Below are 21314 nucleotides of genomic sequence, written 5' to 3'. Positions count from 1 at the left end.
ACCATTCGTGACATGGTGCTTGTCAGGGTGCACCGATTTATCCTTAAAGCACAGAGGGGCAATTTTGAGTTACTTTCCTCTGCAGTTATTTTTTGTGCCGGTCTTGGAGTTCTCTAATTATATGTGAATGTTTTAATAAAATAAAACACTTTTCTGAACCATTTATCAATTCTGTGAGATTAATTCTGAACAATCTACAAGCAACTGAAACAAATAATGCACTGAACTGACATCTGCCTGCCAGACTCCACATAAGTTATTTTCTTCCATGCTCTATAAAGTCCAACAGTTAGCGTGTTTGTTGACATGGCTAGCATAAATTGGTGAAAGTCAATGTTGTGAACTTTTCCCCTTAAAGCTTCCCATATTCAGTGTTGGAAAAGCCACTTACTCTTTCCCCTAATGAAAAATAGCCTAAATGTTAAAAAACTTTTTTTTTTTTAAATGAAAAATTTAGTCATTTTAGCTCTCCTGATGTGATGAAACTTTTGTTGCTGACACATCCCATTTCTCAGTCTTTTAATATCCAATTTTGGTCAGCATGTGTGAATCGGTCTTCTGCTGCTTGTGGTGCATCTTGAGATGCTCTGCTGCATACCTCAGTTCTAACCAGTAGTTATTTGAGTTAATATTACCCCCCACTTAACATTAAAGCAGTCTGGCCATTCTCCTCTTACATTAATAAGGCACTTTTCCTCAGAACTGCCTCTCACTGGACATTTTCTTTTTCAGAGCATTCTTTGTAATACTTTAAAACATTTTTTTAAGTAGTTCCCTTAAATTTTTGAGTAAAATTCTAGCTGCTCATCAGTTTCTAAAATACTCAGACCTGCCTATTTGGCACCAACAATCGCGACAGATTCAGACCTACCATGCCTGAATCATGCAGTTGCTGTCATGCGATTAGCTGGTTAGATTTGTGTGTTAACAAGCGGTGAGGGTTTGTAGTTAAAGAGGGCTTGTTTTCATACGACCACCTGACTCTGGAAAATGATGATCGGTGGGGCGTAAACACAGAATTTAAAACCCGTTTTCATTTGTTGTTAATTGAAACCTTCCCTGGTCTTTTCCGTCTCTGATTAAGAGGATTGACAGTGTTGTCCAACAGAAGTGGAGGCTGGGCTGAGGCCTGTTCTAACACCATCTGTCACTTTGGAGCCTTTTTCCTCTTCTTTCCACGTGCACCACTTTGTGCTCCCTCTCACTCAAAATAATGAGAACATCTGCACATCCACTGGTGTTTAATAAATTTAATGAATCAAGAAAACAAAACAAAACCGTATTAAATGATGATAAAACTTTTATTTTGTTAAAACCTTCGATTTTTTTTGTTTAGTATTTTCATTATTTTCGAAATAACATAGCATTACGTACAGAAGGCACTTACAAAAACAAGTTAAATTACAGATGCTGTTATTATAAACATTAAATTACTGATTAAAAAAAGAATGATAAAGAAATGAAATGACAGCACCATTGGCAACTTCTGAACAGTACATCTCAAATAAAAATTTAGCATGATTCAAATCTACAGTACAATAGAAACAAAAGTCATTTGTTACAGGTGTAATAATGCCCGAGCTATGCTTTTAAGTATAACTTAATCATCAGGATGAAAAGCTTCAACTCAACAGGTTTGTATTTTTTTCACTAGTCAGAGGTTCATTTATTTTTATATATTAGGCTTCGTGGTTTCCGCGCTGTTCAAGTCCTGGTAAATCTCCATCAGGCGAGTGGCCTCTCTCTGCCCTGATAGCAAAGCACCATGGGTAGTGGAATAGTATTTTCTGTGGGTGGCCTCTCCAGCAAACAGGACCTGTAAGGGCTGAGCAAAGAGGGGAGGAGAGGAAACCAGAGAGGGAACAAAAATGAGATTCAATCACGATCCATCAATGTCATCATGTTGGTTTTTTCTGTTTCTCCTGAGGCACTCGCTCCTATTTCACTCCCTTGTTAGTGCTCCACATGTAGGAGGCTACAGAAACTTTCCTGAGGGCTCGGGATTTCACTTTGCCAGGGTTGTACACTTCAGCAGAAGGGGGTCATGCCGTTCCTTCAGCAGTGTCAAGTGAACACACGGATCCTCCACCCCCACACTCCTAGCCCCTTCTCCCTTTCACCCAGAATGCATCGAGTTTCATGGTCTAGACTTTTGGCCTGCAATCAGCACTTCGGACCCTCCTGACACCAGCTGTATTCGCTCTGCACCAGCTGGGCTCTGACATGTATGTGATGACGCGGCCACACTGGGCACATGATCTCTGAGTGTGGCCGAAGGTTGTAAACAAACCATGAGGGCAAAAACACTGCCATCCCAAACGTCTACACTCAGAACAGTTCAGCTTCTAAGTAAAAAATATAAGATTTCAAACTATAAAATAATCAGTAAAACATTTTCTAGAAAGGGAACTGTGGAAATATTTATAAAGAAAAAGTGTAAAGTCAACATACAGTATATGGATAAAAGTGGTAAAATGGTCAATAGACTGGCACTTACATGGCACTGTTCTACTCAAAGAGTTTGTGTAGTGCATTAAAAAAAAAAGGATGTCTACTAATCAATAAATGACAACTAAATATCTAGCAACTGTAATGTAAGCAGTTCTTACTGGAGCCTTGGTGCTATTGGCATAAGGTAGTGGCATGGCCAGCTTTTCACAGTCCGCACCACTGGATCCGACTCTGGTGAAGGAGTAGGAGCCTCGGATGTACGGGTTGCTGCCCCATGAGGAGCGCAGGATGCGCCGGGGCTTTGGAATGTCGGGGTTCCCTGGAGATGGACGAAAGGGTGGAAAGACAAAGGAGTCAGCTGAGATAAAAAGACAATGACAGTCAGCAAGTCGACAATAGCTGCTCTTATTATCCGTCTCAGCTCTCACTGTGGCAGATCCAACATGTTTAGGAGCTACCATGTCAGTGGGTTAGGATGCTAAGATTTAAAAACCATCCCTAAATCAACAAAAGCAGAGAACGATAACTGATGGTTGACATTTCATGAGCCACCATCATCATCAGGTGTGAAAGAAAGAAATGTCTGTACAACAATTTCAAAGCAACTCCAAGTTGTTGAGATGTTTTTCAGATACCTCTAAAATGGTAAAATTATATGAAAGACCAGCAGCTAACCTGGACTAGCTTTTACACTTGGATGTTTAATCTGCCAACACAAATCAACTTGTGACTGTGTGCGAGCAGAGAGGCACCAGTGAGTGATGCAATTAAGCAAACAGCTGAAGGGATTAAACCACGCTGACCTAAATGAGGAGTGACTGTATGTGTTTGGCTTCTCTGTGCAAATTACAGTCCACTGACCTTATCATGAAGTGACAGTAAGTGTCTCTGTGACCTACTTCTGAGGTAGAATATAATCCGAGACCTTTCCTCTCTGCACTTCTTACCTTATGCAAGTTGCCAAACAGTAGTGCGTGTTACATTTTAGCTTCCAGTCACTTTGAAGCAGTTAGTCAGCCTTCTGTTTTTTCCCCAGTTGCGCAAGATGTGACGTGCATCATGTAACTGGTAGCAGCAAGTACTGGATTGTTTGTGTATGTATAAAAGAAGGGATGGTTAAAAATCCCAGTGACAATAAATGACTCTCTGCCTTGTGCAACATCAGCTCTCTGAGTGGTGACACGAGACTGGTAAGCTGCTGTTCACCGAACACAAAGAAGGCACCAGAGTCATTCAGCGGTATTATCTCTCAGCCTTTCTTTGCAGAAAAAAAAAAGGTGCTTACATCACAGCTGAAAGGTGACATCATTTCCTTTCTATGAAGTACAATGACCCAACCTTAATCATAGTACAAATGAGTCACTGAACTCACAGCCTCAGACTGAACCGTGTTAGTTTTAGATGACTGATTCTTAGTGAAGGCTTCACTAGAATTAAAGAAGGAGGTTACAGCTGAATTTGCCTGGTTTATTAAATCCACAGAAGTGAAGATTATAAAAGTAGAGATCTCTTATTTGTCCTCAATAGTTCTTTGTTAGTTAAACTAGATCCTATTTTAAATGCAGTTTTAAAAAGTCATAAGAATAGCATATCTTGTTATGAGCGTAAAACTGTCCAAGCTCTATACATCTGCGTCTACATGCCCTCACCTGTAAAGCGCCTCAGCAGCTCAGTGCAGGTCTCGGCCACCGTTTCGTCATCGCAGCGCTCCATGTACAGCGCCTCCTGCCCACAGATCCAGCCGCTCAGCATGTAGCCGTAGCGCTCAGGTGGATAGAGGACATCAAAGCTACAGATTTTTTTGTACCACAGCTCCTCGGGGTAGGCCAGCTGCTCCAGTTGGGCCTCGTCCTCCCACACAAATTGGATGCTGTTACACTCGGGGCTCCAGAAGGGCTCCTCAAACTCCAAGAATATCTTGTCGGTGGTGCTGATGCCCAACTTCTCGATGGCGAGGACCTTGTCCTCGGGAAGAGAGGGCGAGAACATGGCTTCGTGGTTTTGCTTCAGCACGCCCAGAGAGGTCGTCACGATCACGTGGTCGGCCATGATCCACTCCTCATCCTCGCACTCCACGCTGACAGGGTGACCCCGCATCACAGGCTGGCTGCTGTGGTTGTTTTCATTGTGGTTGTCGTCGCTGCTCTTAGTGATCACCTCCTGATGCTGGGCTGAGTAGTTCCAGTGGATGCAGCGCACCGGCTTGCGAAGGCAGATGGTGTGGGAGGGGATGTCCTGGGCCAGGAGCTCCATGATCTTCATAAAACCTTCAGGGATGACATAATGTGCCCCGGGGATCTCCGTCCACTCACCAAACTCACTCAGGGACACCTCGTCCATACTGGGAGAACTGCTTTCACAACTTTCCACCTGAAACATGATGCAACATCAACATAGAGGATCGGGTGTCACTAAAGTAGCAATGCTAACATTCAAAATCAAACCTCTGCAGCCATTAAAGTATTTACTGCGTGTCAGCAAGTCATCTCTGCAGCTACTGCACTCAACAAATCAGCATGAATTAACTAGTTTAAACATACTGGGAATACACAGGGTTTAGAGGACAGCTACACCTGCTTCTGGCTCATTAGCTGGTGAACCAGTATGGCAGCAGTTACCTAATGTTTGCCATTTGCTTCCCTGCTGCGTTTCTCCACATGCACTCACTTTATATTCACTTTGAAATATAAAGTTATACAGGCTATAACTTCAGTTCTATGAGGATGTACCTAGGCCACTAATGAGCTAGGTTAGCATAGCTTTGCTTGTACTACTTGCAGGGTTGATAGAAAATTAATGTTTTCAACAACTATGTGAGGCGACAGTCAATCAAGATCTATTTGTCTATCTAGTTGTGGTCAAGTAAATCTCCCTAGGGGACACATGACACACTGGGACTGTTATGCCATGTTATTGACTTCATCCCTTTATGAGCTAATTGGCGACAGAAGAGGATGGTAACAAAAGAGGAAGATGGAGGCAGAGGATCTGCTACTGCGATGCGACCGTTAATGGCAGCAGGTTAAAGTAACAGTCCCAGATTCTCATGTAGTCTCTAGGAAAATGAATCGCTCAGCCCAATTAAAACAATCCAGGGTGATCACTAAGCAGTATCCTGAGAGGTGGACTATGCAGGCTCACATTAAACTGGAAAATGTGATCATTGCTGTGACTTGTCACCCCAATTTAACTGATTAAAGTGAATTACAGGCAGCTAGCCCATGCTAAATGCTAACCACAGCAATGTTAGCCTACTTTATGAATGAAAGATTAGGGTTGCTATGGCAATCATACCAGACAGATGCCCCATTCCCATGTAAATGATGTATGTTAGCAAGATTGTTTTTATTTATCTGCAAGTTGTACTTACGCCGCTCACTGTGCCTTTTTTTTTAAAATTTATAATATTTATTTGTCCATTGATAGCTACATGGATTATAGGCAGCGATAAGGAAACAAACCAAAGCTTCGGGGTTCATGAGTATCAGTTATTTTCTAGGACTCCAAATTTACAAATGTTTGTCTTCAAACAAAACAACGCACACCTTGAGGTACTGCTGTAGCATGGACAGTTTGACTTTCTTGGTGCTGTCAGAGTCATCAGGATCCAACATGATCTTCTTGCGGACCACGTCTCGTGTAAAAACGCCAACGCTGTTCTGGCTCTCAGCACAGACGGGTTTCCCGTTCTTGAAGAACTCCTGAGTCAGCTCGTACACCTAAACGAGAGCAAAAGGCAAGGAACGATGTAAAGAAAGCAGGGCATTGTGAAATGAGGAACTAAAAGAAACCCGTTTATTTCAGTCCAGGCCAGATTTCTGTACTTGCAGGACTAAACACTGGCATCATGGCGAAACACTACAGACAGAACAAGTTACAACACATTACAGGCCGGTAAAAAGCAGAACAAAGACAGCGGTAAAGGACACTATGAAGAAATGCTGGTGTGCTGACAAAATGTGCTTCCACAATGTTGATTATGAACCATTTCCTAGAAAGAACAGCCAGTAAGGACCACATCAGTTATGCATCAACATGTATTGAGTCAAAACATAACAGCGCAAAGCTGTTGTCTCGACTTCCAGTTAATGAATCCCTGACTTTCCGAATGCAGCCCATGTACTGGAGTTTAGACATTTCAGGTTGAATGTTACGCTTGGGCCTAAGTACAAATGGTTCCAACTGACTTCCTGACTCTACCTCACCTTCCCAACCCCCAAATTCCCCTTGTGCCTGATGGTTTCTTGCTTGATTGCATGTGTGTTGGTCATTTTCTTAGCTCTGATCTCTCTCCCAGCTCTGTTTTAAATCAGCATGTGCACAATGCTGAGCTATTTGCTGACTGTTACAAACTACTTTTCGTTTCGCTCAAGGAATAATCACTGAACCACACCCGTTTTCACACCTTGGCTCATGTGATTAGGTAGAGGATCATCAGGGGGTCCCTTTTGTCCCTCTTTTTTTTTTGGGGGGGGGGGGGGGATACTCCCACAGGGTTTAAAGGTAGAAAAGCCAAATGGCTGCTCTCTGGGACTCTAAGTTTAAATCTGGGACTCTCCACCATTTGACCCTAGAACTAAAGAAGCTTCTCGGATGAGAGGCGAAACATCTTCAAGCAACCTAAAGAAGTCCAGACGCTTTTCTTTCCAAGCTCCTTAAATCACTGAAGTTATTTTTGTTTTCATTGCTTGTGACATTTTTCTTTTTTGCTGGCTGCAGGTGCTGTGAGTGTAAACTGACAGGAGCACTGATCTGAATTTGGCTTTTATTAAATTCTGATTTTTGACATTTCATAGTGATTTTCTAGTGAAAAATGAAGGTTGATTTAACTTGATATACAATAAAAAAAACCTTTTAGATTGCTGCATAAATATATTACAAGTGAATGAATAAGACCTAACAGCTAATAGAGAGAGAATAATTAAACTATACCACATAAATATTAAACATATTCAACTTTATTCATTAAGGAAACAACTCAATATTACACATGTGAAAGGGACAGTAACCAATGCTGAACCTCAAGGAGAAACCCAGCACAGGGCATAAGAAGCAACCTTCATATGACACGGACCATAATCATTAAGGGTGACAGAGTGTTCACCCCTGTCCACATCACTCCTCAGCCTGGGCTGGATGATATCACAGTACACCGTGTGGTAAAAGGGAAGTGATCCTGTGCAACTTTGCGGGCCGCAAAGTTGCACAGGATCACTTCCCTTTCAAAGTCAAACCAATTTTTTATACGCATCACAAATACCAAGAGAGCTTGTGCAATCAAATGTGCATCAAAGCATGCACTATATTCACAAGAGCTGGAAAACTGGAGTGATTTGAACAGCATAGACTCATTTCACTGTAAGAGGACAATTCACCACAAATCTTCAGGTTTTAAAATAATGTAAAGCTCTTTTTTCTGCTCATATCTGCGAAGCTGTAAAATTCAGATTCGTCACTGCACAGATGCTGAAAAGAAAAATGTGTGTGTGCTGCTATACCTTCTCTCTGTAAGTGCTTTTCCAGATGTGACCTACTTAAACAACAACTTACACAACAGTAAAAAAAAAGAAAAAGAAAAAGTAATGAGCGTGAGAAGACTTGCTACAGTAAAATCACCTTGCTCACTACAATAATTTATTGAAGCTGTTCCAGCCTGTTTTTCCATGTCTGCACAAATGCGTTGCTCTTGTGCATCACTTAATCCACATTCTTATTAATCCAGCCTAACATATTCTGGATTTAAAATCATGGATTACAGCTAGAACAAAGTGAGCCTGCACAGTGAGTTTTTTCAATGGTTACTGCTGACCTTATATAATCTGGCTACTGCCGACAATATGTGGCAAAATTTCACTTGCATATTGAGTTGTTATGCAGGTTGAACATCCAGCATCTCTGTTCGTGCACACTTCCATTTTTGCATGCTGATGTGTGCATCCAATTGTGCGCAAATGTGTCCCCTCACCTCATTGTACAGGTCACTGAACTCTTCCACCAGGTCCTTGGGGATCCTCTTCCCGACATTGGTCTGGTAGTGAGCCACACCGTTCTTGGTGTACAGGCTGATGCGTCCCACACTCCTCTCCCCATCTGTGGTGTGTTCAAGCAGCCCGTTGTCCTCCGCCAGGTGGTATACTGGGTTCCCATTGGCACCATGGATCCAGGTAGCGCCAAGCTCCAAAGTTGCTTTTCCTGTAGTACAGAAAAATCAATAGAGATTAATTTAAAGAACACAGGGTCTCCTAAGTGCCCCTGAGTGATGCAGTATATACGGTCTTCTTGGCTCAAGCACAATCACTCTGGAGTTTTGGGTAATTATAGAGTTCAAAAGTAGGTCAACACAATTAAAATACCAAAGCTAAAGCCCCAGTGGAATACCATGAATTTTCTTTTCTGAGGATAATAGCATCAAACCCACTGTATGCGTTCACTTTTTGATAAAACGACAGAAGTAACCACACGCACTCAAGCACACAAACACAGCACCTAACATATAGACTTACGTGTAACCGAATGCGTGCATGTTTTTTACATGTGGCTCCTTTTATGCGCACAGAGCCAGGCTCTTTTTATTAACCGCTCGTTTGTTCTTGCCAGTTAGAAGAATTCATCATGGTGGAAATCAGTGGAAGGCTAAATTTTTCTTGCCTAAGACTCACAGTTCAGTTGATTTTGTAAGATAATCACAACAACGTCACTAAAATATGTAGAAATGCATTTGAGGAAGTGCGGTTTTTGGCATATTCAGGAAATCCTGATTGTGCGACTGTATGACTGATTAACAGCACAGTTTAACTGAAACTAACCAATCAAAGTTAAAAACTGACCATATGTCAAATATTGTCTTCTTGGGAAAACCTCAGCAGATTTTAAACTGTTACCTGGAAATTTTTTTTACCTAAATAGGGCAAAATTATTAACTTAGTTTTTCTGGCATAAAATTCAAAACCTTTTCTGTACAGTTATTGGGTTCATAAGGGGCCTTATGCAGGTCTGTATGTTTAAAATAAGATCAATAAGACGCTGCTAAGACGAACATGGCTAGGTCAGTTTACCTAATTAGCACATTTTGTTTAACAGTGAAGTGAAGTGGCTTCCTAAAGCTAGTAGCTAGCTACCTACAGAAACCATTTTGCAAGTTTTTGTGTTTTATTCATTCATCAAATTTTTTTTAAGCTTTTGGGCTTCATCCATAAAGATGGACGTAGCTTCCAGGTATGACAGGTGAAGTCAGTGCTGAAGTGCCTTATGGCATTTACACGGTCATCAGGCAAGGACCTTTGAGCAAACAGCCGCGTAACTACAGGGGCTGTTTGGCTATTGGCTCAGTTACTAGCTTCAGATTACATATAATAAAACATTTTGTAAATTATTTTCATTCTAAATGCCTTCTTGGGTCAGGACTGTGTGCATTTAGTGAACAATAAGACGGCAGCAGCGAAAATGCTCAGCTCACCATAACAGGACTTCATTTACGTGTGAGTGACGAGATGGTGGCTACGCCCAACTATTTTATTCACCGTTTATGTGAAGTTAAGCTAGATGCCCTCATATTTTAGCTAACAGATAAAACTGAAATCCATTTAAAAGTGCAACATGTAGCAATTTTCATATATTAAAACAGTTTGTAATGATCTGTTAGCTAATGCTAATTTAGTTGCTCATGCTGATAAACAGCCAGCTTTCTAATGTTGTCTTGAGTGGATAAAGTTGATTCAATCACACTCTCGGGGCTGATAAATTGCTGTTTTCCAATATCTTTAACAGCCAACTTAGACTCTTAATCACACTCGTGTGGGTAATGTGACTTCTTATTAACCAAACAAAATCAAAACAGAGAAGCTTTCCAAACGACTTAACCAGTGACCTCGTCCATGATCCATTCAAATGATTGCCAGTAAGCACAATGGTTTTCTAGAGACTTTGCCCCATCGTATAATATAACTTGACATAGAACTTCATGATTTAATCAACTGGAGATCTCCATTCTACCCGTTAACCCAATTAGTGTGTGATGCTAATTTTGGGTTAAGACAGAAAAATCCTCCCACCGTGCTGAACGCTCTGAACTCTCCCGCCGATGTGGTCCGATGCCTCTAGGACAGAGACATCAGTGAAGCCGTTTTTCAGTAGGATCTTAGTTGCGGCCAGGCCAGCCAAGCCAGCTCCAATCACTACTATTCGAGGCTGCCGATGAATACGTAGGCCGCTACTAAGAGGATCATCAGTGCTGTCTGAGGAAATTTCACAACTTTGCATGCCGTCCAAACTCCTCTGCAATGAAGGCTGGGGACAGAGCAAAGAACAAGAACCAAGTTACAAATGATGACACTGACAGGAGGGTGACAAATACACATGTAAAACTCAGAAACTCCACATTATGTAGTTTTGCTATGTATAGGAAAGGTTAGGGAAACTACTGAGAGTGCATTTTTTACTTGACACTGGAACCTTTAGAGCAAAACTACCCAAGAGGACAATAAAGTCTAAAGCTATTTAACTCAAATTTGCTATGTACATGTAAAACAAGTGTAACAGCAACACAACATGTGTATATCTGTGCGTGCGTGTGTTCGTAAAGTGCCAATTTGCTCAGAGGTTCTACATCAAGAAAGATCAGCTTTAAGTCTGTCAAACTCTTAGCTTCCAAAACCCTGTTTTTAGAGCCTGCGGCGACTATCCATGTGATGATTTCAGTTTGAGGACTTTTCGAAACCCAAAACATTTACAGGTGTGCCCTGCACATCTGTGCTGTTGGCTGCCTGACAAACGTATTGCCTGGGCATGACTTCACCACCCTCAGGACGATGACAGAAAAAAGTGGCAGGGTTTGTTAAAGGCAGTTACCTTGGAGAGGAATTGATGATAAATATAAAAAAAGACATATAAAAAGAATGGAATTTAAATTCTCTCTCACCAGTTTCACCTACAGAATAACAAGAATAACAAGGACGTGGTGAAAATAAGATAATAAAATGATCTTGTTCAGCGAATGTAGCATACACAAGACGATGATTTATTCACACTACCCAACCAAACCAGAACTTTTTGACCAGTAGACCTCAAACCAGAGTCAAATCTGGGCCTCTTTGGTGCTCTGCTTGTTGGTCTAAGTATGTTCTTGTTTTAACACAAAAATAAAGCCACACACAACCTATTTTACAACTGGTAAGTCCTGCTTATTGGCATTCCTGTGAATATAACCAACATTTACAGCTGTGTTTATACCTGTGATTAACTTAATGCCATGCGGCTAATGTTCTGCCTTCCCATAGTGTGTCTGTTTATTATTAAGCACAAGGCCAAATTAGAAGCGATGAGACAACCCTGTTATTTCCATCAGAGAATAGACTATACAAAGGCACAAAAGCAAACCCTTGCTCATTTCTTGCCAGAGTCCCTCTAATTTAACTGAAACTGCTCAGAGACACCGTGACTGTGAAGACATAACACACAGACGACCTTGTTGTTCAGCCACACAAGGCTGTTCACTATCGATGTATGGACAGCTGTGGATGAGTGTGGGAAACAGCACGGAGGACATTCCTGAACGTCACTACAAACTAACACTGTAGTTCCTTATGGGAGATATATCGGTCAAAAGTTATCACCATTATATGATAACGTTTAGGTCTGTTTTCCTACTCCTGACTTGTACAAGCATCAGCATAATGTCTTCTGAGGTAACCCATATCCTGCACACACACACACACACACACACACACACACACACACACACACACACACACACACACACACACACACACAAAACTCCCTGCTTTGTTACCACAGCAACACCGGAGAGAGTTCAGTACATAATATACTGTTTAGAAAATAGACAGTTTCGTTTAGCTTGAGGCCACCCAGCTGAAAGACGTACACGCACTCTGCAGACCGCAAAAAGACATAACTGTGACACACAATAGGCCTCTGCACAGATATTAAACTTTGACTTGATTTTGGAGGGTTTTTTTGAGGAACTGTGTTGTAAGAAAGTTGTGAGCAGTGATAGTTCAGTTGCAAGATCAGCTGATCAAAGAACAAAAAGGCTGTCAGAGAGGAAACCACAAGCTTTGACAGAACATCTGTACGAGAAACGCTCGTATCCGACGGCTGAAACAGATGTGCGTTAAACCCTCAAATCTGCCTGTCAGTACATGACATGTGGCCTGACTTCATGATCCTCCTCGTGAATACAGGTCAGACTTCCTGGATTTGTAGAACAGGGGCTTCTTCCAATATTTACTATGTTTGAGGGGTTCTTTTTTCAGCAATGTTTCAAATCACGGAGCAACACTGTGAATAAAATAATTTTCTTCTTATTTTCCTCTCCCCCGTGGATGATGTTTATTTGTTTTGCTGGAATTTACAGATTTAGACTATAAACTGTATATAAAGACGGATGCAGCTGCCACGACATCACCCACTGACACCGTCCTGCCTAGAAGCTGAGCTTTTGCCCGCTGCTATCTGGGGTTTTTTTTTTTTTTTTTGAAAATGGGTGTGATTGGCATAGCAAACTGAGATACACCCCACAATCTTATGACAGCGACTTCTAAATCACAAGATAAGCTCGCCATAACGCTTATGCTTCTTTATTGTCCTTTGAGATGCTGGAGACCATAAAGCAATTAGAAAAGTACAGGGTGTATCAAAAAGAAACATCTGATTTCAAAGTGCTTTAATTCTGCAGTCGTTCACTGGTAACAATCGAAATACGTACTGTTAGAAAAACAGGATTTGGGAGTTTCACGTGTTTTGAAATCAGATGATTGTCACACTCACAATTCCCAATCTGACGAGTGCAGGTTCGAGGCACATTTACATTGGTTTTACTTTTCAGACCAAGAAGCTATGTCTATCTTTTCTATACACTCTGTAAACTGGAACAATATTGTGTATCCATTAGGGCTGCCACGATTTGTCGACTAGTCACGATTACGTCGACTATCAAAATCGTCGACGACTGATTTAATAGTCGACGTGTCGTTTGAAGCTTTGTAAGATCGCAAAAGACGCAGGAATAATAGCAGGATTTAAGAGTGTAATAACGGACTGAAACAGAAGATGGCAGCACAGCATGTACAAGGATGCCAGCTGCCGTTAAACCCCGAAGAAGAAGAAGCAACTGTGTCCCAGAATTCATAGCGCGGCCCAGCTTAGTTTCCAACAATGGCGGTAGCTAGTTAGTTTTAATATTACTCTTATTATTCTTTCTGGGTCACAAAATAAACGTTTAACATATTTTCAGGCGAGAATATAGCTGTGTAAACCTCAAATATCGGCTCAGTTTATCAGGACACCACATATTTTCAAAAGCGCTCCGACGTTTTCGGAGACGTCTGTTACCCACTAGCTCGATAGCTAGCCGGGGGCTAGGTCACTAGCGCCGTGAGAACACCGGACTCCCGGCAAATTGTTTTCAAACCCACCGCCGTCTTTCGCGACTCAGGTTAAATATATATGAGTCACTTAGATAAATTAAAAATGTTGTTGTTTGGCTTTTTTTTTTTTTTTTTTTTTTAGTATTTTATTTGTTCCTGAGTAAATCGGTTTGGCTGAGATTAAAGTTATAGTTTTTACACAGCTGAATAAACGTCAAGCAGGCAGCTGATCATCAGAAGTGTGAGATGCTGGAGAATATACTCCGGTGTCCTGTTATATTTTAGATAGCAAGGAGTTTATTAAACTTTACCGAAACAATCTGCAAATTTCATTAAAATTGAATAAACTATCATCTTGTCTTTATTTTTAGTTAGCACCTTAAAAGCTTAAAGCTGTAAGCTAATGATAGTTATATAAGAGCAGATGCTGCTGGTGCAATAAGCTGTAGTTTTACGTCCAGTGGATGATGATCTGATTAGTCGACTAATCGCATAAATAATCTGTGACTAGTCGACTATCAAAATAATCATTTGTGGCAGCCCTAGTATCCATGGACACATAATCTATTGATTTTCTCAAACTGTATTATTACTAACATATAAGAATATTAAGCGGTTAATCCATGCACAACGCTCGACTGACTCCATTCTCCATTAGCACTTGTGAACAAGCTACCAATTAAAACACTGAATCGCATCTTTGTAAGTATTAAATGAGTTTCAGTTTTGCCTTTTTCTCTGAAACTAATCCCAGCCATGAATGCTTTGAGCTGAGAAATGTTCCATTTACTCTCTGCACACAGAAACAACAACAACAAGAAAACGGTTTTAACAATGACACCAATCATCAGTTACATTCCCAGAATCTAAAATTGAAATATGAATTCAGCATCAACATGAATGGACTCATTCACAGGCTTTAAAAGAGGTTGGTGTTAGTCTGCTCTATGTATTTCTGGAACAATAATATATTCATGAAGGACTCAAAAATGTTTTTTTTTTTGGTTTTTTCGGTTTTTTAAAACCCAGTCGGGAACTACCATGTCTCTTTGCTCTGCTGCTTCAAAGGCAGTTTGTTTAAGAATGTGGTGTACAAATGCGTTTTTGTAGCATTATGTGATTTTGATTTTTTTTAAATTCTGCAGCTGTTAAGTTTGAACATCACACAGGAAACTGATTTGTGGCAGAAAACAAAACACAATGACAACAACAGAAAAGAGAAAAGGATGCTGGTGAGCTATTAGTTGGGTACCTTTTTGTTTATATCCTGCAGCCCATTGCCTCTGATCATATGTATGTATGTGCAAAACCTTTTAAGCTAAATTCTTTATTTCACATGATGCAAATGTGTATGATGTTAAACTAGTTTCTACGGATGAATTACGCAAGCGTTTCCTCAGACACAGTCCACAGAAAACACAAGTAACTACGTGAATCATCTCCAGCAACCAATAAAGACCCACCTTCATGTGTGACTTGTACTTACTGTTTACATTATGATAAATGCCTCAGCTTCTCTGACCACCACTTTGGAGGAGACGCACATTAATACGCTGACCTTGTGTCAGCACTTTCCAATGTTGTATATGACAACATTGTGACAGTCCCAGTTGTTAATTTTTCAGAAATGCTTTCTATCTACCCTCTATATTCCAGAACTGGGACTTTACAGGCTTTGTCTCCCCCTTCCCCACTTCTCCACACACTCGGACTAAGACACTCAGACGTGGGGGAACTTGTGCCTAAAACAAGATCCCAAACCAGGTTTAGGCCATGTTGGAAATCATGTAAGGTTCATTTTCTTCTTTGTGCTGAAATGTAAGTGCAACATACCCATCTAGAATAACTCTGATGAAATCTGGCTTGACCTACAAAAGAAATCCTATTTCACTGTTAAAATTCACCTGAACGGATGATGATCTAATTGATGGAAAGCATTTAATCTCTCACACACACACACACACACACACACACACACACACACACACACACACACACACACACACACACACACACACACACACACACACACACACACACAGAACTGACAGATTGCGCATCACTCCGTGGTAGCATGTAATTCTATGGCTGGGTAATACACTCGCCACATGTCACCGCACCAGGCTTTACACCACTAGAGCAGATTAATGTGTGGCTTGGCCTTGGGTAGATAGACGGCTGAGGGTGGGGTGGAGTGAGGAGAATAGACGGGGAGGGGAGGGGGTAGGGCTACCATTGACCTAGAAATAGCAATCTACAGTACAGTGTGCGTGCTGGTGGACTTGTCAAGTTGCAGGGCGAGTCTTGGGCTGGAATGTCTTAAATCACTGAGTCTGAGCTCATTCGTGGCTCTCATCTTTACTGCTTTCCTCTCCGCTTTAATTGTGAACACAGCCCTTTCCAGCTGTGTCCACACTCACATCTGCATTTCCTCTTTTGGTCCCATGCAAGTAGTAGCATGGAAATGGACATTTCTAAATCCTTACATGAAAAAAGATGGGGGAAGAAAAATGCAGGGTAGTCGGGCGGGGGGTGTTGCCAAAGGCCAGACATTCCACACTTCTCTCCCATCTCTACATTTCCCAAGCTGGGAGGAAGGACCGGAGGCACCCCGCTCACAAAGACATAAACACTCCACCGACGTGCCCCTTTATACACCACACTGTTCTTCTCCAAATGCAGATAAAGAGGAGAGCCGTGCCCTAAGATGCTGCTGCATCCAATAATTAATGAAATCAATTAGAGATGCACAAAGAGGGTATACAAATGACCACTGATAGAGTCAAAGCATAAAATTCACAAATCAGAAAACATGTAAAGCGAGAAAACCAATTAAAGGTATTTTAAGCTATATTTGTAGGAAATCACGACAGAGGTTAACAACAGGTTTTGTTTTTGGGGTTGTCGAGCTGTAAAAATCCCCTTGATTTACATATAACATTTTTACCTGCAAGGACAACTTTATTTATTAAATCATTTTCATGGATTCATTGATAATTTATTTTTTTTTTTTTAAAAAAAAAAAGAAGGGGAGTACGAGAAAGTGAGAAGCTGATAAAATAGAACTCATCAATAAGTAAATGATTAAGAATAAAATTAATTAGGTCTAGAAAAAAATCCGATAAACTGAAGATAACGAGTTCAAAGATCATTAGAAAAGCAGCAGAGCAGAGAGAAGGTAAAAAATCTGTGGAAATCAGACTGTTTGATTCCCTGGTGGATATCCTGCTTGGATCAGCTGGAGTACAAGCCTCCCCCTGCCACGTATAGCTCAGCTGTGATGCCAAAGTGGCAGCAGTTTGAAACAAAGCAAACTCCGTTACTGCGTTACTTTAACTAATTATCTATGAAAGACAACACGTGATGGTGAGAACAACAACAAACATACAACACCTGAAGGCACCTCAAAGCGGACATTTAGCGAGAAGCAAAAACCCACCTTATTCCAGCCTGAGCACTTTGTCCCGACACACACACACACACACACACACACACACACACACACACACACACACACACACACACACAGAGAGAGAGAGAGAGAAAGACCTGCGATACATCAACTAACATCTGATGTGCTCGTCCACCGGCGAGCTTAAACACAGGCAGCAGTGCCCGTTCATATTTTCTCAACACAAACAAGTGGGTCACGTTTTGTGTGTACGGTTGCCTTCAGGACCCCCTGAGCTGTCACAGTGTTTCCACAGATAACAGAGCCTCTTTCCACCCCCTTACGTTAACAATTAAAATCACGGCGGTCCTCTTTACCGTCCCGCTGCTGAATAATAACTTGTCAAATATGTCAGTTTTTTCCCTTTAGTAGAAGAGCTGGTTACCTGACTCTCTTGGTCTTTAGCTGTAAAACCTCAGAGCGCTCCGTTTTCCTTTGTGCCGTTTTTTCCTCAGACCGGCTGCGCTTTGTATTTATGCCTGGAAACCAGAAGGAGCCAGTTTTTCCGTGGCGCTGCCTCCTCATTAATAATGCAGCAGGAGCGATGACGACAGACCTGCCCCCCGCTCCGCCTGTGCCCATAGAGCTGTGGGCTGTACAGACAGCACACACATGCTCATCTATTCAGACAGACATTCGGGTAACGTTGCGTTCCGCGTCATTTTACTTGGTTCATGTGTGTTATTTTTGACCGTGTAGTAGTCGTCTTTTTTACTAAGACCTCCGTAAATCACGTTGTGATTGGTTTCTTGTCTTAAAGAGAGCTATATAAATAGATTTTACTTACATGCATCTGATGGATAGTGTATGATTTCAATCATCAGGATCTGCACAGCCCTGTTATAATGGAAGTTTTTTTGTGATGTAAAAAAAGACACCAATATCTATCTATACTGTCAGGATATGACTGTGTTCAAAATAAACAATCAGATTCAAATTCATGTTAAATAGTAGTCAGAACACACCTGCCACCAGTGTGGCTGATTAAAGTCAAAGATCAGCTGTCCTGAGACTTTTCTGACTTTACTTGGTTGCATCTTACAAAGAGCTTACAAAGCATTGCTGAAAGATATGGTATCAGTCAGGAGAAGGGTGCAAATGATATTCTAAGGCATTAGATACGGTATACTGTGTGAGATAGTGAAGACAGTCGTCTAAAAGTGGAGAAAATATGGTGTAACAGTGAAAATAATCATTAAAACATGAACAGTTTGCCCCAGAGTCACATAATCAGACCTGGGCTTTGCACGGCCCCTGGGTCACATCCAGCCCTTTGGTTATTGTACCCTAGACACCTTAGTTACTCATGTGGGTTAACAAATGAGTTTGAGATTATGGAGTTGGCACCAATGCACTCACTGAAAGGTTCCTGGAGATAACTGCATGCTTGAACAGACAGGGACAAATGGGTAGATGTTACAACCGATGGCTATCCAAATCTGACAGAGAAAATTTGAGCCAAAATTGGTTTTGGTGTTCTACACCAGGATTTGTTGCATTTTGCTGTTGATGAAATTTTGTCATAAACATATGAGTTAACTTCATGGGGGTCAGAGCACCAAGTCACAGTGTGTTGGACTTTGGAGGGGCATGAGACTGAACACAGTGACATAGGCCACCACACAGCTACCATAACAGTGGTATTTATCCACATGTGTCTGATCAATTGTCTGTCTCGCGTCAGCTGTGTTACATGTGATTTCTTTCGCCACGTGTCTGATGACCTGTGTTACATGTGATTTTTTTTTTATCTAAATCTTTTAAATGTTGGCTGAACTGCAATTTTAAAAAAGTTATTCGTAAAGAGGGAAGTCTTACATAAAGGATGCTGAATGACCTTCAGCACAACAATCCAAAGCATGCTTTCAAATCATGAAAAGAATGGCGTCACCAGAACAAGGCTAACACCAAGACCTGGATCCAGTAGAAATATCTGTGAGGCTGTGAGAAGAGGGCTGTGCACAGGAGATGCCCTCACAGTCTGACAGATCTGGAGCGCTTTTAACACGGGAGAGTGGGCAAGTGTGGCTAAATGAAGACAGTCTGAATGCTCTATTAAAATGAAATAGTACTTCAACAGTATTAGTTTAAGGATGTGCCCATCGACATAACCAGGCTGTTGTAGTTTTAACTCATAGAAAAATTATTTTATTTTTGTAGTTTTAATCACAGCTTGGCTGATGAGGCTTTGATGGATGTGTTTATTGAGACTAATTTTGTGCCCTCCATGTAATAAAATGCTGAGAGCATCAGTACAAATTTTCAATTTGTATTCAGGTCTGGGCCTTTAGTTGAACCAGGCCTGAAGGTTCAGTGTAAAAATTTACTGTTATCTGTAAGTGTTCATAACTTTGGCTTTTTTTTTTTTTAATATATTGTATATTTTTCACAGAGCTGGATTCATTGTACATAATGAACAATCCAGAGTAGGAATAGCAGTTTAAAATTTATTTGAGATTTTGCACCGTGTGTGTACAAAAGGCCAGCCAGTTCGCAGAACTCATGAACGGAGCCACATCTGCGGAGTAAGATATCAGCATACTGCTGCCGTTTAGCCAATGAGCGGTGAGGCAACCCATTCTCTTCGCCAATCAGAAGACACAATTCTACCTCATCACTACGCACACGTCGACGCAGAGAGTTCGGTCGGAGCTGCAGGTGGGAAGAGTCAGCAGAGTTTACTCACCGTGTGGATTTTCGTTCCTTCTAATGCTGTTAGCGGTGTGCGTCCATGAGACTAAACCACACCATCACTCACCACACGGCATATAGCATTTTACAGTCTGTTAAATCCCCTCACTCACATTATGGATGTGTGCTTCGGATTCTTGCTAAATAAATGAGTGAACGACAGATACCTGAGTGGCAGTGGATTTTGTGGATATGCCATCTGTTCTTATCGGACAACCCTGTTGAGATTGTGGATTCTTAGAGTCAGCACCTTATCATCTACATCAGTCATAGTCAGGAGGTCAAGTCCATCCCACTTACAGTGACCTCCTCCATTACATGGTCCTTCGAGCCGGATTTACAGTTTCACAGGCAAGATGGCTTTCTCATCCACTCCTCGTCCTCGTCGCGATGGTCATCGGCCTCGTTACCTCGATGACTTCTTGGTGCAGTTGCCGAAGAGATCACTACCACAGGTGCATGTGTCGCACAACCAGTCCCCTGATGACCATGGGGCACATCCCAACACCTCAGCCACTCCAGCTGACCAGACTTCTCAGCATGGCACCTCAGACGTGGTATTATCAGTACTGAGAGAAATGCAGGAAGATAATAATCAGCTCAGACGAGAGGTTCAGACTCTGCTTGGTGCCCTCTCTCTCCGGTCCTCAGCCCTCCAGACGTCACCAGCTCCCCAACCTTCTGCATTAGGCCCCCGTACCCAGGACCAGAGGCAGTCCTTGTGGACTGATTCCATGCCTCAGTCTCCTCATCCTGACCATGCCTCCAGACACTACCCACACACGGTACGTTCCTTTCACATACCAGAGGATGACATACAGGATTTACCTTGGCCAGAGGCATCACTTCCACTTGATCCTCAGAGTGCTGAGCCATTCCCTGTTCCACCACCTCCGGTATCAGAAATTCCTGCTAGTGCAGCAGCCTCAGGTCCTTTCAGATGTACGTCACCTTATCAGTACAGTCAACTTCCTGTGACTGAACAGGTCGGGAAAATTAACGTGAAGGACGAGTATGGGCCTGGAGCATGTGTGAAGAGGCAGGTCACCCCTGAATATGCAGAGCCATACACCTTTCAGCGCCAACAACCAGAAAGCTTCTGGGAGATGACTGGGGACCCGCCTCGCTGGCCGCCAACTGATTCCAAAGCCTGGAGGAAATATGGTCAGCACGAACCTCTACCAAGTACAGAGACCGTGTACCGGGGACCAACACCACACATTCCATACTTCACGTCTGATGACCCCAGCCAGTTCGCTCGTTTGCGAATGGCCCTTGACAATATCCTGCCTCACGATGCAACTGAACGTTTCAAGTACCAGATCCTAGTCGATCAC

General features: G+C 41.9%; 1 protein-coding gene across 1 annotated transcript; it reads right to left on the bottom strand.

Moving 5' to 3' along the window:
- Nucleotides 1–1282: 1282 nt before the first annotated feature.
- Nucleotides 1283–17803, bottom strand: smox (spermine oxidase). Its single transcript, XM_082537141.1, has 7 exons — nucleotides 17672–17803; nucleotides 10503–10737; nucleotides 8417–8643; nucleotides 5997–6170; nucleotides 4101–4821; nucleotides 2610–2770; nucleotides 1283–1825 (listed from the first exon to the last, which is right to left on the bottom strand). Exons 2-7 carry the CDS (start codon nucleotides 10708–10710, stop codon nucleotides 1673–1675), a joined length of 1644 nt encoding a protein of 547 aa, XP_082393267.1. The 5' UTR covers nucleotides 10711–10737; nucleotides 17672–17803; the 3' UTR covers nucleotides 1283–1672.
- Nucleotides 17804–21314: the final 3511 nt, after the last annotated feature.

The sequence above is a fragment of the Aulonocara stuartgranti genome (assembly GCF_965226115.1).
Source record: "Aulonocara stuartgranti genome assembly, chromosome: 6".
NCBI classification, from domain to species: domain Eukaryota; kingdom Metazoa; phylum Chordata; class Actinopteri; order Cichliformes; family Cichlidae; genus Aulonocara; species Aulonocara stuartgranti.
Note: the sequence above shows the minus strand (reverse complement) of the source record. Positions and strands in the feature narration are given on the sequence as shown.

Bases quoted from the DNA above. Each gene is read 5' to 3' on its own strand.
- smox (XM_082537141.1), bottom strand. From the start codon at position 10,710: ATGCAAAGTTGTGAAATTTCCTCAGACAGCACTGATGATCCTCTTAGT. The intron at 4,822-5,996 runs GTGTGCGTTGTT...ATCATGTTTCAG, and splicing joins TGCTACAGCAGTACCTCAAG to GTGGAAAGTTGTGAAAGCAG. The intron at 1,826-2,609 runs GTAAGAACTGCT...CTCTTTGCTCAG, and splicing joins CCAATAGCACCAAGGCTCCA to CCCTTACAGGTCCTGTTTGC.